Source organism: Leuciscus leuciscus (genome assembly GCF_965113295.1).
Source record: "Leuciscus leuciscus genome assembly, chromosome: 11".
Lineage (NCBI taxonomy): Eukaryota > Metazoa > Chordata > Actinopteri > Cypriniformes > Leuciscidae > Leuciscus > Leuciscus leuciscus.
This window is the reverse complement of record NC_138735.1, coordinates 687,501-705,000: the sequence shown is the minus strand read 5'-3', so window position 1 is coordinate 705,000 and position 17,500 is coordinate 687,501. Positions and strand designations below refer to the sequence as shown.

Below are 17,500 nucleotides of genomic sequence, written 5' to 3'. Positions count from 1 at the left end.
GACTCCCCCTACAGGACGGTTTATGTACAACATGTGTGTAGGCATTTATTACTGTTATTGAGAAAATCATTAAAATAAATCAATTAATTAAAAGAAGTAAAAATTTTGCTCATTTCTTATAATAATGCATATTGTAGATGACTGTTTATCTTTATATTTTCATAAAGAATATTTCATAAATTGAGTCATGGTCCATGAGTTTCACCTGCTCGTCAGTTACGGGTCAGAATCGGCTTCTGCCTTTATAAATCTGTGGGATAAAGGCCATAGTTTTATGATCAGATCAGATCTGCTCATGCGTGTGTTTTACACACGAGGCGTCTGGACTGTCCTGAAGACACCTGTGGATCTGAGAAATGAGGACCTGTGGATCTGATCAGTGTACTGAGTAAACTCAGGGCCCTGTCCACACGGAGACGCGTTTCGCTGTATACGTATACATTTTTTATCGTATTGGTGTTTCGTCCACACGGATCCGGCGTTTTCGGAGACTGAAACCACTATTTTTTTAAACCGGGTCCCAAGGTGGATAAATCTGAAAACGCCGCCCTTGCGTTTTCATGTGTACGGCCAATCCGTACATTTTGTGAAACGATGATGTCATCACACCAAGTGTCAACTAGTCAGACACCGTTAAGTCACAGAACTACATTTATGGTTTTTCATATTGTTCAACAAAGTTCTTGATTAAAAAAGAAAAAAGAAAAGAAAAAAATAAGCTACTGTGCCCAATATTATTGTTGTATACAGCGCGCAAGGTTTATGCGCATGCTTTAAGTCTTCTTCTCCGTTTTTAGTGTATGTCTGTGGCAGAATTACAGCGCCACATACTGGTCTGGCATGTATACTACATCGTTTTGAGTCGGTTTCAGTGGTTTCGCGTGTACGCAGATATTTCTTGAGACGATGCCGTGTTTACGGAATTATTTTTTTGAACGGGGAAAAAAAATATCGGATAGGGAAAGCTCTGGCTTCGTGTGGATGTGGCCTCATTTCTGTCGCTGGACTGTAGAGATGGTCAGATGTCATGATTGTGCTTTAAGGTTCTTCTCACCGGAGGCTTGTCGTCCGGGTGGTCCGGGAGGTCCCGGCGGTCCCGGAGGTCCAGCGAAACCACTTCTGCCCAAACCTGGCGCTCCAGGGGGTCCTCGTGGGCCTGGGTGTCCCGGGGGCCCCACAGCAGACTCCCCTTTAGGCCCCTGCTGACGAAACCCTCCATCATCACACACTCCACAGCAGAACTACAGGAACTGCTCAAACTAAACACTCTTAGCTCTACATTTACTCTCAATAGTAACAGCATGTGGATTTGAATTAGTACGTAAATTATTAAGTTGGCTTGAGAAAGCCAACTTACTGATATTGTACTTAAACTTATTATTCTTCTTCTGACCCTACAATTTCTGACTCTAACTCGCCCTAGAGCTTTAACTCTACATACTCCAAACTCGGGTCAGACCTTCAGACTGTTCTGACTTAGTGTGCTATATCTTTTCAGACTGATTTGACTTTCAGTTTTCTTAAAAAATCTATCTATCCAATAAATATATATTTCTTTTAACTCTATCTATCTATCTATCTATCTATCTATCTATCTATCTATCTATCTATCTATCTATCTATCTATCTATCTATCTATCTATCTATCTATCTATCTATCTATCTTTCTTTCTTTTCTAACTAATCTTTTTCATTCTTTCTTTCTAAATAATCTTTCTTTGTTTCTTACTAATCTTTCTTTCTAACTAATATTTCTTTCTTTCTTTCAAACTAATCAATCTTTCTTTCTTTCTTTCTAACTAATCTATCTTTCTTTCTTTCTTTCTTTCTAACTAATCTATCTTTCTTTCTTTCTTTCTTTCTAACTAATCTATCTTTCTTTCTTTCTTTCTTTCTTTCTATCTATCTATCTATCTATCTATCTATCTATCTATCTAATCTTTTTATTTCTAACAATTTTTTTCTTTCTAACGAATATTTCTTTCTTTCTTACTAATCTTTCTTTCATTGAAACTATATCTATCTATCTATCTATCTATCTATCTATCTATCTATCTATCTATCTATCTATCTATCTATCTATCTATCTATCTATCAATGATCTATCTTTCTAACTAATATTTCTTTCTTTCTTTCAAACTAATCTATCTTTCTTTCTTTCTTTCTAACTAATCTTTCTTTCTTTCTAACTAATCTTTCTTTCTTTCTTTCTTTCTTTCTTTCTAACTAATCTATCTTTCTTTCTAACCTATCTATCTATCTATCTATCTATCTATCTATCTATCTATCTATCTATCTATCTATCTATCTATCTATCTAATCTTTTTCTTTCTAACAATTTTTTTCTTTCTAACGAATCTTTCTTTCTTTCTTACTAATCTTTCTTTCATTGAAACTATATCTATCTATCTATCTATCTATCTATCTATCTATCTATCTATCTATCTATCTATCTATCTATTAATGATCTATCTTTCTAACAAATATTTTTTTTTCTAACTATTCTTTCTTTAATCGAATCTATCTATCAAACTTTAAACCACTTTAAACTTCAACCTACTTTAAACTTCTTCAAACTCTCTGGTCCGGCTTTCTCAAGCTAACTTAAAGTTTGTCTCAACAGACTTTTTTTTCTAGTTAATTTTAAAATTAAACATTGAAAATTAATTTGATTAACTATGCCTAAAAAAATCAAGAAAATCCATAAAATACTATAATCTATGATGATGAATTATGGATATGTTTCTGGGTCAGTTATAAGGATTGCAAAAGCTGAAAAGGAAGTGTATTAGTCACGTGTTTCACTCTAATACGGATCAAAGTCAGAAAGCGAGTCGTTATCCTCAGAGTAACTGATGTTTCCCTGAGAGAGGTAATGCGCAAATCATCATGGCTAATAATTCACGATGGCACATTTACAAAAAATCACACCTTGAATCACACAGAAAGATCAAAGATCACTGGAGTTACGAGAAAAGAGAACAAACAGAGGAGTGTGAGGAGAACTGGAGACTCGGGAAGAGGAGAAACTAACACTAACACAGAACAGAACCGCTGCATTAACCCTGTGAACACCGACACATCAATTATTTTTTTTTTGTATTTGTGCTTTTTGCTGAGTCTCATATGTGATACATCAGTCTTTCACGGCTCATGTAGTCTGATATAGTGGAGATATTGAGCTCAGTTTTACTCAGAGGCTCAGCCGGAGCGAACACGTGCAGTGAGCTGCAGATGCTGATATTTATACAGAATTCTAATGCTTGTAATGTAAATCAAGGAGATCTTTATAACAGTATAGCAGATACTTACATCAAATGCATTTAAATATCTATATCTGCCAATAATGTCTTAGTAAGATGATATTTAATGCAGAGTTTATGATCAAAGCTCTGTAGTTTAAATCATATAATCCAATGCAATACTATGATGATCGAGAGATGAACTAATAAACCTTCATCAAAAGCCTGATGATCATATTTGATACTCGTGATTTTTCTAATAAATGATGTCTGGATAATCCAGTAAAGCTGCTTCAGTTCAGATGAAATATTACTAACAATATCAAAGTTATTCTCACGTTTACTTGATAAAATCATGTCAGATTTGACAGCTGAAAGACTGGTGAAGCTCGAGCTGAAGGACGCTTGTACAGTGACACTAACAGACTTACTCTCAGTCACACACAGAAGGACTGGACTGAGTGCCACAGGTTTATCAGATCATGTTGATTATTAGATATGTGTGTATCAAATATGATATAGTTGCTTTATAAGGTTAAAATAAATGTATCTTTGAGTCTGATGAAGAACTGATGAAAACAGAAACAGAAAGTGCATGTAGAGGTTTTATATAAGGCCACGTGTGTGTGTGTGTGTGTGTGTGTGTGTGTGTGTGTGTGTATCACTCACCAGCAAACCAGACTTCCCAGGATCCCCCGGCATCCCCGCTTCACCTCTCTCTCCCTTCTCTCCTATAAAGCCTTTATCAGCCTGTCTCACACACACACACACACACACACACACACACACACACACACACACACACACACACACACACGCGCGCACACACACGCGCGCACACACACAATCTGTCAATCTCAGTTGATTCATTTCTCACAGCACAAAGCTGACAGTATCAGTGAGAGGAGGCATGAGATGAAACTCACAGTGACTCTGGTTTCCAGTTTGGTGTGTGTGTGTGTGTGTGTGTGTGTGTGTGTGTGTGTGTGTGTCTATGTGTGTGATGAAACTCACAGTGACTCTGGTCTCCAGTGTGTGTGTGTGTGTGTGTGTGTGTGTGTGTGTGTGTGTGTGTGTGTGTGTGTGTGTGTGTGTGTGTGTGTGTGTGTGTGTGTGTGTGTGTGTGTGTGTGTGTGTGTGTGTGTGTGTGTGTGTGTGTGTGTGTGTGTGTGTGTGTGATGAAACTCACAGTGACTCTGGTCTCCAGTGTGTGTGTGTGTGTGTGTGTGTGTGTGTGTGTGTGTGTGTGTGTGTGTGTGATGAAACTCACAGTGACTCTGGTCTCCAGTGTGTGGCCTACGAGAGAACAGATCAGACACTCATTACTAAATTATTCATATATCATATTAAAATGATACATGTAAACTATCAGCTAATCAAATAAAAAAACTAAAAAAATATTGTCATTATTTTTTATAATATGTTTGGTGTAACTTTTGAACAGTAGTGTGTGATAATCATAAAATAACACACCTTGTGTAGAATCTCCATTTACCTGAGCAAAAGCAGAGGAAGAAAGACAGATGTGTGTTAGTGTGACAGCTGTTCAGTCAAAGCAATATACAGAAAACATCTGGATGTCAATCAAACACACGATCATGATGTTGCTCATGACATCAGTTACAGTAGAACTGTGTGTTAGTATCAGAAGTTAAAGAGAGAGAGCAATCACTGCTGATCTCAGGTTTACAGTGACTCACTGAAGTGCAGTAAGCTGATGATCCACGGGACATAAACACTGGGTTATGGATCATACGCACTGCATCATGGGATATGCTCAGCTCTACGACCTTCATGTGTGACAGAGCGCTGTTATTATAGACAGTCAGACGCATGTGTGTTCGCTGCTCAAACACTGTATGGGGGTTATGAGTTGATAACGCAGCGCAGCTTTGAAAGGGAACTTTAAATCAATGTTGAGAGATTTATGATTTGTAAAAACTATAAAAGCCGAGAAGAGCAGAGTTCTGATGCACTGTCCATAATCCCCATGAGCCCTTATGATCCTCATCAGACACACATGCAGTCGCTCCACCTGATCAAACCCATGCCGGACTCACAGAGAGAGAACAGCATTATGGGCCATAAACACAAGCTGCCAATATCTCCATCAAGTTATGCATATGTTCAGATGTTAAAATGTGTTACACTTGATATTAGTTTTACTTGATCTTAGTGCTGCGTTCAATACTATAGATCACACAATACTCTTAGATCGACTACAAAATTATACTGGTGTTCAAGGACAAGCATTAAGCTGGTTCAAATCATACCTATCTGACCGCTACCATTTTGTCTATTTAAATGGAGAAAAATCGATCATAACTCCAGTAAACTATGGAGTGCCGCAGGGATCTGTATTAGGCCCTCTGTTATTCTCAATATATATGATGCCACTTGGAAATATTATAAGGAAACATGGAATTAGTTTCCATTGTTATGCTGATGACACTCAAATATATATTTCATCACGGCCGGATGAAAACGCTAAATTATCCAAATTGACAGAGTGTGTTAAAGATATAAAAGATTGGATGATGCATAGTTTTCTTTTATTAAATCCAGACAAGACAGAGGTAATACTTATCGGTTCAAAAAACCGCCCACAAAACCTCGCACAATACAACTTTAACATAGTAGGATGTCCTGTTACTTTTTCCTCTACAGTAAAAGACCTGGGTGTTATACTCGATTGCAACCTGTCTTTTGAAAATCATATTTCATATGTTACAAAAACAGCCTTTTTCCACCTTAGAAACATTGCTAAGCTACGTAATATGCTATCAGTTTCTGATGCACAAAAGTTAGTTCATGCATTCATGACCTCGAGACTGGATTACTGTAATGCTTTATTAGCTGGTTGTCCTGCATCCTCAATAAACAAGCTACAGTTAGTCCAAAATGCCGCCGCTAGAGTTCTTACTAGATCAAGAAAATATGATCATATAACACCGATTTTATCATCACTGCATTGGTTACCTATAAAGTTCCGTATTAATTACAAGGTATTGCTACTGACTTATAAAGCCCTAAACGGCTTAGCTCCAGTCAATTTAACGGATCTTCTATCGCCCTATAATCCATCGCGCTCTTTAAGATCACTAAATTCAAGGCTTTTGGTCATACCTAGGATATCCAGAACCACCAAAAGAGGGAGAGCATTTTCACATTTGGCTCCAAAACTCTGGAATAGTCTTCCTGATACTGTTCGTTGCTCAGACTCGCTCTCCCAGTTTAAAACTAGATTAAAGTCGCATCTCTTCAGCCAGGCATTCATATAATATTTCTAATCTTACAGTTCAAACTACAATCCGGCCTCTAGTTCATGCCAGAGGAGAACTGGCCCCCGACTGAGCCTGGGTTCTCCCAAGTTTTTTTTTTTTTCTCCATTGGGTCACCTGATGGAGTTTTAGGACACCATTAGGTCACTTGATGGAGTTTTTCGGTTCCTTGCCACTGATGCCTTTGGTTTGCTCAGTTGGGGATATTTTGGGGATATTTAATTTAATTTTATCAATCAATAAATTCCTCTTGAAACAAACTTTGTTGTATTATTTTAATTGAATACTGTGAAGCTGCTTTGATACAATCTGTATTGTGAAAAGCGCTATACAAATATACTTGACTTGACTTGAGATGGGTCAAAGGTCAAGTGTGTGTTGAAACCATCTTTCTCATATCCTAGTTTAAGTGAAAGTGAAGTGAAAGTGACACGTGACGGCCAAGTATGGTAACCCATTCTTGGAATTTGACCTCTGCATTTAACCCATCCAAGTTAATGCACACACATTAGGAGCAGAGTAGTGAGTAGTTAACAGACACACACTGCAAACATGGATACACACACCCAGAGCAGCGGGCAGCCTTTGTGTGACGCCCGGGGAGCGATTGGGGGTTAGGTGCCTTGCTCAAGGGCACCTCAGTCATTTCCCACCGGTTCTGGAATCGAACCAGCAACCTTTGGGTTACCAGTTCAACTCCCCAACCACTAGGCCATGACTGCCCCCAAATATCTATATATCTTTAATATCTAGAGTGAACTGTATAATACTGATGGAAACAGATTTTTTCTACATAATTTGTATCTCTAGCCTTGGCTACCGTATATAGACCGCCAGGGCCTTACGCTGATTTCCTAAAAGAGTTTGCAGATTTTCTCTCAGACCTATTAGTCAACGTCGATAAAGCACTAATTGTTGGAGATTTTAACATACACGTAGATAATCCAAATGATGCGTTAGGAGCTGTGTTTACAGATTTATTCAATTCATTTGGGGTCAAGCAAAACATCACCGGACCAACACATCGTCTTAATCATACACTTGATTTAATTATATCACATGGAACCGATCCAACCGATATAGATATCATTCCACAAAGTGATGAAGTCACTGATCACTACATGGTAACTTGCATATTACGTACTGCTGTAATATGTCATGCGGCGTCGCGTTATCAACCAGGCAGAACAATCCTCCCATCCACCATAGATAATTTCTCAAATTGCTTATCTAATCTGTCTCGGCTGCTGCCTGAACCCAAACAAACAGATGAACTAGAAGAACTAACTAGCACTATGAGCACCATTCTCTCTAGAACATTGGATGTGGTTGCACCTATTAAATTAAAAAAGGTCAAAGAGAAAAATAAAGCACCATGGTATAACAATACTACGCATGTTTTAAAGAGAGAAACCCGTATTTTAGAGCGTAAATGGAAACAAACTAATTTAGAGGTCTTTAGAATCGCGTGGAAAGACAGTAAGTCACATTATAAAAAGGCCCTAAAAGCGGCCAGGGCTGAGCACCTCCGCAAACTAATAGAAAACAACCAAAACAATCCAAGGTTTTTATTCAACACCGTGGCTAGACTAACAAATAAACAGACGTCACCCGAACAAAATATCCCGTTACAGTTCAGTAGTAATGATTTCATGAACTTCTTCACTGAGAAAATAGAAAGCCTCAGAACCACAATTGTAAACGTTCAATCTTCAATCGCGCCTTATAATTCAGCTTCAATTATCACCCCGAAAGAACAATTACAGTGCTTTACAACTATAGAACAAAAAGAGTAAAATAAACGTATCACTTCGTCTAAAACAACAACATGTTTATTAGATCCTATACCAACTAAACTACTGAAAGAAGTGTTACCTGTAGTGGAAGAGCCTCTCCTCAATATTATTAACTCGTCTTTATCTTTAGGTCATGTTCCAAGAACATTTAAACTGGCAGTTATAAAACCTCTCATTAAGAAACCACAATTAGATCATAATAATCTAGCAAATTATAGACCCATTTCAAATCTTCCATTTATGTCTAAAATATTAGAAAAAGTGGTGTCCGCTCAACTGGGCTCTTTCTTGCAACAAAATGAGATCTATGAAAAGTTTCAGTCTGGATTCAGACCGCATCATAGCACTGAAACTGTGCTCGTTAAAATCACAAATGATTTACTTTTAGCTTCTGACCAAGGCTGTATCTCAATACTAGTTTTACTTGATCTTAGTGCTGCGTTCGATACTATAGATCACACAATACTCTTAGATCGACTACAAAATTATACTGGTGTTCAAGGACAAGCATTAAGCTGGTTCAAATCATACCTATCTGACCGCTACCATTTTGTCTATTTAAATGGAGAAAAAATCGATCATAACTCCAGTAAACTATGGAGTGCCGCAGGGATCTGTTTTAGGCCCTCTGTTATTTTCAATATATATGATGCCACTTGGAAATATTATAAGGAAACATGGAATTAGTTTCCATTGTTATGCTGATGACACTCAAATATATATTTCATCACGGCCGGATGAAAACGCTAAATTTTCCAAATTGACAGAGTGTGTTAAAGATATAAAAGATTGGATGACGCGTAATTTTCTTTTATTAAATCCAGACAAGACAGAGGTAATACTTATCGGTTCAAAAAACCGCCCACAAAACCTCGCACAATACAACTTTAACATCATAGGATGTCCTGTTACTTTATCCTCTACAGTAAAAGACCTGGGTGTTATACTCGATTGCAACCTGTCTTTTGAAAATCATATTTCATATGTTACAAAAACAGCCTTTTTCCACCTTAGAAACATTGCTAAGCTACGTAATATGCTATCAGTTTCTGATGCAGAAAAGTTAGTTCATGCATTCATGACCTCGAGAATGGATTACTGTAATGCTTTATTAGCTGGTTGTCCTGCATCCTCAATAAACAAGCTACAGTTAGTCCAAAATGCCGCCGCTAGAGTTCTTACTAGATCAAGAAAATATGATCATATAACGCCGATTTTATCATCACTGCATTGGTTACCTATAAAGTTCCGTATTAATTACAAGGTATTGCTACTGACTTATAAAGCCCTAAACGGCTTAGCTCCAGTTTATTTTACGGATCTTCTATCACCCTATAATCCATCGCGCTCTTTAAGATCACTAAATTCAAGGCTTTTGGTCATACCTAGGATATCCAGAACCACCAAAGGAGGGAGAGCATTTTCACATTTGGCTCCAAAACTCTGGAATAGTCTTCCTGATACTGTTCGTTGCTCAGACTCGCTCTCCCAGTTTAAAACTAGATTAAAGTCGCATCTCTTCGGCCAGGCATTCATATAATCCCACAGTTCAAACTACAATCCGGCCTCTAGCTCATAAATGCCAGAGGAGAACTGGCCCCCGACTGAGCCTGGGTTCTCCCAAGGTTTTTTTTCTCCATTAGGTCACCTGATGGAGTTTTAGGACACCATTAGGTCACTTGATGGAGTTTTTCGGTTCCTTGCCACTGTTGCCTTTGGCTTGCTCAGTTGGGGATATTTTGGGGATATTTAATTTAATTTTATCAATCAATAAATTCCTCTTGAAACAAACTTTGTTGTATTATTTTAATTTAATACTGTGAAGCTGCTTTGATACAATCTGTATTGTGAAAAGCGCTATACAAATAAACTTGACTTGACTTGACTTGACATAATGATGCATTTTAAATAGTAATGTCTCTGTCCAGTGTCCTTTTTCGACATGTTAAATGTAGTTACTATAGTAATAACAGTAAATTATGCATAATTACGTGTAATTAAACCCAACCCTAACCCAAGAATAAGCACATATAGTTAATTAATATTACTCAGAACTTAAATGTATGATTACACTGCAGCAAGGACAGCTTAATAATAAAGTGTAACTGATAGTAAATACTTAAAAAATTGAAATAATACTATCATAATTTTTGTTTTTGTGCAGAAATCAAACACTTCTCCTTTAATTATGAGAAAGAAATCCTCACTGAGAAGAATAATCTTGATCAGAGTTAGAGTGAGAGAGTTAAAGAGTTAAAGGATGAAGATGATGAAGAAGATGAAGATGAAGATGATACTGAGCTTTATTCAGTCACTCACGGGCTGTTTGCAGTTGGGTCGAGGAGGGACGGGAAACACAGTCTATAGGAGATAAAGACACACTGAGCAACAGCTTTACACACAGTCTGTCTGAGACAGAAGCACAGTCACACACACACACACACACACACACACACACACACACACACACACACACACACACACACACTTACTCCTCTAGGAAGCGCACACACACACACACACACACACACACTTACCCCTCTGGGACAGCTGAACGCTCCTGGACGGCCTGGAGGACCCGGAGGACCCTTTGGGAAGAAACACGAGAGGAATCATTACAGAAGCACGACAGACTTTGTGAATCATCAGGAATTAAAGACTTTGCAACAGTCTTAACCTTGTGCTGTGTTGAAAACCCTATAACACCTGTGGTGTTCCCGGTCAAAACTGAGCGGCCTGCAAAAAACTGTTTAGAAATCTTTCATTAAGCTACCTTATCTGTGTGTCCCCTTGCCCGCGCTATTTGAGCGAGGGTGACACACACTCACTCTGTGTTGTTTGTATGGGAGTGGAGCACGGGCAGCGCTCGAGGGCTCGATTTGCTGCTTCTCAGGACGCTCGCTCTCGCCTGAGCCTGTTTGATGAATCAGGCCAGGCTCGCGCTCCCCGTGGGTCGGGACCGGCATCTTCACACATGGGGTTCGCAAATGGAGCTGGTGGATGATGTTGAGACGGCTTCAGCCTTTTCTCAACGATCAGCAGCCAGCCCCGTTGGTCCCGTTCAGGAGTCGGAAGCTCTGCTGCTTCTTCCGCCCAGTGTCTCTTCCGAGAGATAAGAGATAAGAGACACTGGTATCTTATCTCTCGTCCGACGCTGCATCATCCCTGAGAGCTCTGGCGCTGCCCTCCAAACCCTGCCGTACTACATCAGCCTTGGTGGGGAAAGCATATATGGTTCTCCTCAAAGAGGTGGACGACAGCGTGGAGGTTGCCTTCGATGATATTACTGAACTCCGTCGAGCGGCTGACTTGTTTCTCTGTGCTACTAAGGAGACGGCCCGTGCCATCGGCCGCTCCATGGCAGCATCAGTAGCTACGGAGAGACACCTGTGACTGAACCTGTCGGGCATTGGGGAGAAGGACAGGGCCTTCCTCCTTGATGCCCTGCTTTTGCCTTCTGGCCTCTTCGGCCTCATCAGTCAATACTGTTGTCGAGAGGCTTTAGGAGGCGAAACGACAGTCAGCCGCATTCAAACAACTAATCCACAGTCGTCGTTCCAGATCTCGTGGGACTGCTGCCAGGGGGCACGAGGCAGCCGCCAGCTCCTCGCACCTGCAGCAGCAGAAGGAGGGTGTTGCCTCTCATGCTCCCCCACAAAAGGCCTGGGGCCAGAGACAACACTCTCAGTCAAAGTCCTCCAAAACGAAGACAGATCTGAGGACTGTCATTCAGGCGAGGAAGGCTTCGGCAAAGAGGTCCTGACGCGATGCACAGGCCCTCTGAGGGCGGTCCCCCCTGTGAGCGAGCATCAACATCTCACTCCTTCACGGAGCCCTCAGGAAATCGATGTTTGCCTCCCACCGCCACCGTCCTATAATAGATCTCAGGATATTGAATCGGTCTCTGAGGAGGTATATGCTAACTATACCTATTATCGTGAGTCAGATCAGGTCCGAGGACTGGTTTAGACGATAGATCTAAAAGACGCGTACTTCCACATATCCATCCTTCCCCATCACAGGAAGTTTCTGAGGTTCGCTTTTGGGGGAAAGGCATACCAATATCGGGTTCTTCCATTCGGCCGAGGATTGTCACCTCACACCTTCACAAAATGCTGCTCTAGCTCCACTGAGACTTCAGGGCATTCGTATTCTCAATTACATCGTCGACTGGATCATTCTGGCACAGTCAGAGGACATGGCGGAGTTGAGACTCAATGTCAAGAAAAGTTTACTAATTCCTCTACAGAGAACGATATTCCTGGGGGTAGTGTGGGACTCAGTTACGATGCGGGCACAGTTGTCTCCTGCTCGTATAAACACCATCTTGACTACAGTCACCAGTATCACGCTAGGCCAGGCCATCACTGTCAAACATTTTCAAAAAGTTATTCTGGCAGCAGCGTCCAACGTAATACCTTTTGCATGAGGGCCCTGCAGGGGTGACTCAGGACCAGAGGGTTTTCAGAGAACCAGAGAACCCATTTCGCACGATCAAAGTAACGCGCAGGTCCCTTCGTTCTTTGGTCATGTGGAAGAAACCATGGTTCCTGTCCCAGGCCCTGTGTTGAGAGCACCATGTCAAAGAAAAATAGTGACCACGGATGCGTCCCTCACAGGCTGGGGAGCGGTCATGGAGGGCTGCTACACCAGGGGTCCATGGAAGGACCATCATCTCTTGTGGCACATCAATTGCCTGGAGATGTTGGCAGTATTTCTGGCTCTCAGACATTTCCTTCCAGACCTCAGAGGCCATCATGTTCTAGTGTGAACAGACAATATGTCGGTGGTCTCATATATAAATCGACAGGGGGGCTTGAGATTGCGACCTCTATGCAGACTGGCACATCAGATTCTTCTGTGGTCCCAGGGCAAACTACTCTCAATCAGAGCAATGTTTATTCCTGGGGACAAACAATGTGGGCAGATATCCTGTTGAGGCAGGGGCTGAGGCCCGGGGAATGGAGACTCCACCCCGAGATGGTGGAGTTGATATGGAAGAAATTTGGCCATGTGGAAGTGGATCTGTTCGCCTCTCACGAGAACATACACTGTCCGCTCTGGTTTTCCCTCATGCATCCAGCTCCCCTGGGACTGGATGCCATGGTGCAGGCGTGGCCGAGGCAACGTCTGTACGTGTTTCCCCCAATCGCTCTGCTCCCAGGGGTTCTAGAGAGGGTCCGGCGGCACGGGATCAGTTTGCTCCCAGTAGCCCCATACTGGCCGGCCCGAGTATGGTTTTCAGACATCATAGCTCTTCTAGCAGGCCCTCCATGGCAAATCCCAATCAGGAAGGACCTTCTTTCTCAGGTTGGGGGCACAATATATCACCCTCGGCCGGAGCTGTCGCAGCTGTGGGTCTTGCCCCTGAGGGGGACCCAACTCGTAAATGCTGGTCTCTCAACCAAGGTTGTTGAGACCATCCTAAACTCTAGAGCCCCCTCCACGAGGAAACTGTATGCATTAAAATGGAATGCATTACATCCTCCACTGAATGAGTCGGCTGATTAAGCTAAGCTACATCTATTATGCCCGGTCTGAGCTCAGGAGGCATTTCGTTCCCCAATGTGTCGATTATCGCCCTAACCCTCAGCCACACTTCCTGCGCTCCTGAGAACGACTTGCTGCGACCTATCAGAAGCTGACGCTGTTGTAATGAGCAGATAGCTTTCGCATCACCGTCACATGCGACGTCATGAGACGTGATGACGCAACACCAATCGAGATTGGACTAGTTCCATACAGGCTTCAGACGCGTCACGCTGAAGGTGTTCCCCCATCTTATCAGGGAATGAGGGTTACAGAGGTAACCCGAGACATTTCTTTTGTGAAAAAAGCTTTATTTGTGGATAATCTTATGAATACATAAAATATGAAAAAAATTGCACTGTTTATCACACTAGTGTGCTTTAATGTTTAACCAGTATATTTGTTTAGAATTTTGTGAGTGTGTTTGTGTGTGTGTGTGTGTACAAAATGGCACAAATTCACACTTGTGGTGTTCCTGGTCAAAAATGCCTACAAAAAAAAAGTTTATAAATCACTCGTTACGCTTTTTTACCAGCAAATATCGGATTCCATCTTTTTGTCAACTTGTTGACAAAAGGTAACCCGAGACATTTGCACGTCACATGCCCATTTGCCAGACACATGCCCGTCCTTCGGATGAGATGTTAAACCGAGGTTCTGACTCTCTGTGGTCATTAAAAATCCCAGGATGTCCTTCGTAAAAGAGTAGGGCTGTAACCCCAGCATCCTGGCCAAAATTTGCCCCTTGGCCTGTGTCTATCATGGCCTCCTAATCATCCCCATATACTGATTGGCTTCATCACTGTCTCCTCTCCACCAGTAAGCTGGTTTGTGGTGGGCGTTCTGGCGCAGTATGGCTGCCGTCGCATCATCCAGGTGGATGCTGCACATTGGTGTAGGTTGAGGAGATTCCCCCCTTCTATGTAAAGCGCTTTGAGGTCTCAGAAAAAGCACTATAGAAATGTAACAAATTATTATTGTTTTCTTTAAATAAGGACAGGTTTTGTATTTATTTTTTAAATGATTGATCGTAGGCCTCATTGATCTCAGCCTCACTGATTTGAGAATAAAGTTTATCTCTGTGAAAAAGAAAACCTGTAATACTCAAAATAGTTTGTTTGTGCACATGAACGCGCGCGCGCGTGTCTGTGTGTGCGTGCGTGTGTGTTTGTGTGCGGATGCACAAGTATGCATGTATCCACAAATGCACAGGTCCAAGGCCTGAAAACGCTTCATGTCTGTGTTGTTGTGATGTAAAGTTTGCACAGCTGCCCTGAACGATGAATATCTTTTATTTCTTAGATAAAAACACGAACTTCTTGCTTGTAGAGTACGGCGGAGCCCTTTATAAATGCTTGATGCTTTAAGGAATGTCAAGGGCAGCAATCTGGATCTCATACAATTTTGGGTAAAGACATGAGTAAAAGAGCTCAATAATACGTTTTGATGAACCTGTATCTGATCAAAGATGATTTTCAGAGCATTTCAGTAAAAACACACTGCACACGGATGTACTCACAGGTAAACCCACAGACTCTCCTTTCTCTCCCTTCCGGCCGTTGACCCCTGGACGACCCTGAGGACACACACAACACCAGTTCATCATTCCAGCTTACAGAAATTAATTCCTTTATTCATCGCAAAATTCAGCTTTGATCAGGAATAAATTACACTTTACTATATATTCACATAGAGAACAGATGATTTACATTGGAATAATATTTCACTGTTTTTACTGTATTTTTGATCAAATAAATGCAGCTTTAGTGAGAAGAGACTCTTTCAGACACATTAACATCTCACTAACCCCAAACCTTTGAACGATACGCTCCTGCTCTTCTTAAGAATTATATAATGTTAATGTTCATGACAGTTATGATGTATTGTTGTATATTGAGTTTTTCAGGAAACTTACCGGACGTCCTGGAAATCCGAATTCCCCCTTTGGTCCAGTGGGTCCGATGAGGCCCTGGATCAGATTAATAACACACAGATCAGAGATCAGATCAGACTGAACCCTCTGTGTGTGTCTGTTCTTGGGATTCGACTTATTATAAAACACAATCAGCAAAAGCACTTAAAAAGAAAAAAATATGTGAATTGTAAAATGTCAGAGGAGTCAGACCGACTCAGTCTATTTAAACTTTTAATCCGTCTATTAAAACTCTTAATGTAGTTTGTATATTGTGTTTTCTATCAAGAGCAAGCAATCTATAATGACTTCTAAATGCATGTCAAGGTGAAGTGATAAGTAAGTAGTTGTGGAAAAGTGTCAAAACGACCCATTTTAGTGTCTTTGTTGCAGTGTGCTGAGTAGCTCCGCCCACACCGTAATCTCATTGGTCCATTTCAGAAAGGTGTATTTTAAATATCAAGTATGATCTGACTGACTGTGATTTTGTCGCTTCTTGTGGTATTTTAGTTTTCAGAAAGAAAGACTTCAGAGATTTCAGTTAATAACAAACTCAAGACATCAGGTGGAGCCGATGTGACGGAGGAGTAGCAGGAGTAGGAATTTATGTGATGAGGAGTAGCAGGAGTAGGAGTGATGTGATAGAGGAGTAGCAGGAGTAGGAGTGCTGTGATGGAGGAGTAGCAGGAGTAGGAGTGATGTGACGGAGGAGTAGCAGGAGTAGGAGTGATGTGATGAGGAGTAGCAGGAGTAGGAGTGATGTGATGGAGGAGTAGCAGGAGTAGGAGTGATGTGATGAGGAGTAGCAGGAGTAGGAGTAGGAGTGATGTGATGAGGAGGAGTAGCAGGAGTAGGAGTGATGTGACGGAGGAGTAGCAGGAGTAGGAGTGATGTGATGAGGAGGAGTAGCAGGAGTAGGAGTGATGTGATGAGGAGTAGTAGGAGTGATGTGATGGAGGAGTAGCAGGAGTAGGAGTGATGTGACGGAGGAGTAGCAGGAGTAGGAGTGATGTGATGAGGAGTAGTAGGAGTGATGTGATGGAGGAGTAGCAGGAGTAGGAGTGATGTGACGGAGGAGTAGCAGGAGTAGGAGTGATGTGATGAGGAGTAGCAGGAGTAGGAGTGATGTGATGGAGGAGTAGCAGGAGTAGGAGTGATGTGACGGAGGAGTAGCAGGAGTAGGAGTGATGTTTAGAGGAGTAGCAGGAGTAGGAGTGATGTGATGAGGAGTAGCAGGAGTAGGAGTGATGTGATGGAGGAGTAGCAGGAGTAGGAGTGATGTGATGAGGAGGAGTAGCAGGAGTAGGAGTGATGTGATGAGGAGTAGTAGGAGTGATGTGATGCAGGAGTAGCAGGAGTAGGAGTGATGTGACGGAGGAGTAGCAGGAGTAGGAGTGATGTGATGAGGAGTAGTAGGAGTGATGTGATGGAGGAGTAGCAGGAGTAGGAGTGATGTGACGGAGGAGTAGCAGGAGTAGGAGTGATGTGATGAGGAGTAGTAGGAGTGATGTGATGGAGGAGTAGCAGGAGTAGGAGTGATGTGACGGAGGAGTAGCAGGAGTAGGAGTGATGTGATGAGGAGTAGCAGGAGTAGGAGTGATGTGATGGAGGAGTAGCAGGAGTAGGAGTGATGTGATGAGGAGTAGCAGGAGTAGGAGTGATGTGATGGAGGAGTAGCAGGAGTAGGAGTGATGTGATGGAGGAGTAGCAGGAGTAGGAGTGATGTGATGAGGAGTAACA

The 17,500-nt window shown here is 41.5% G+C and overlaps 1 protein-coding gene and 2 long non-coding RNA genes across 6 annotated transcripts in view; 2 read left to right on the top strand and 1 right to left on the bottom strand.

Moving 5' to 3' along the window:
- The window catches only part of LOC309509733, a 310,786-nt gene that overhangs the window by 157,643 nt on the left and 135,643 nt on the right, over positions 1–17,500 (top strand). The window lies entirely within an intron of this gene.
- The window catches only part of LOC309509735, a 183,645-nt gene that overhangs the window by 35,548 nt on the left and 130,597 nt on the right, over positions 1–17,500 (top strand). The gene's annotated exons all lie outside the window — the stretch shown is intronic.
- The window catches only part of col15a1a (collagen, type XV, alpha 1a), a 105,600-nt gene that overhangs the window by 14,662 nt on the left and 73,438 nt on the right, over positions 1–17,500 (bottom strand). For 3 of the 4 annotated variants that reach the window (XM_082184537.1, XM_082184539.1, XM_082184536.1), the window contains exons 27-34: positions 15,764–15,817; positions 15,368–15,424; positions 10,857–10,907; positions 10,639–10,680; positions 4,716–4,737; positions 4,513–4,538; positions 3,912–3,992; positions 1,055–1,202 (exon numbers count right to left, since the gene is read on the bottom strand). In XM_082184537.1, coding sequence (XP_082040663.1) covers positions 1,055–1,202; positions 3,912–3,992; positions 4,513–4,538; positions 4,716–4,737; positions 10,639–10,680; positions 10,857–10,907; positions 15,368–15,424; positions 15,764–15,817 — 481 coding nt within the window. The remainder of the gene's footprint in view (positions 1–1,054; positions 1,203–3,911; positions 3,993–4,512; positions 4,539–4,715; positions 4,738–10,638; positions 10,681–10,856; positions 10,908–15,367; positions 15,425–15,763; positions 15,818–17,500) is intronic. The other variant, XM_082184538.1, reaches the window with a different exon arrangement.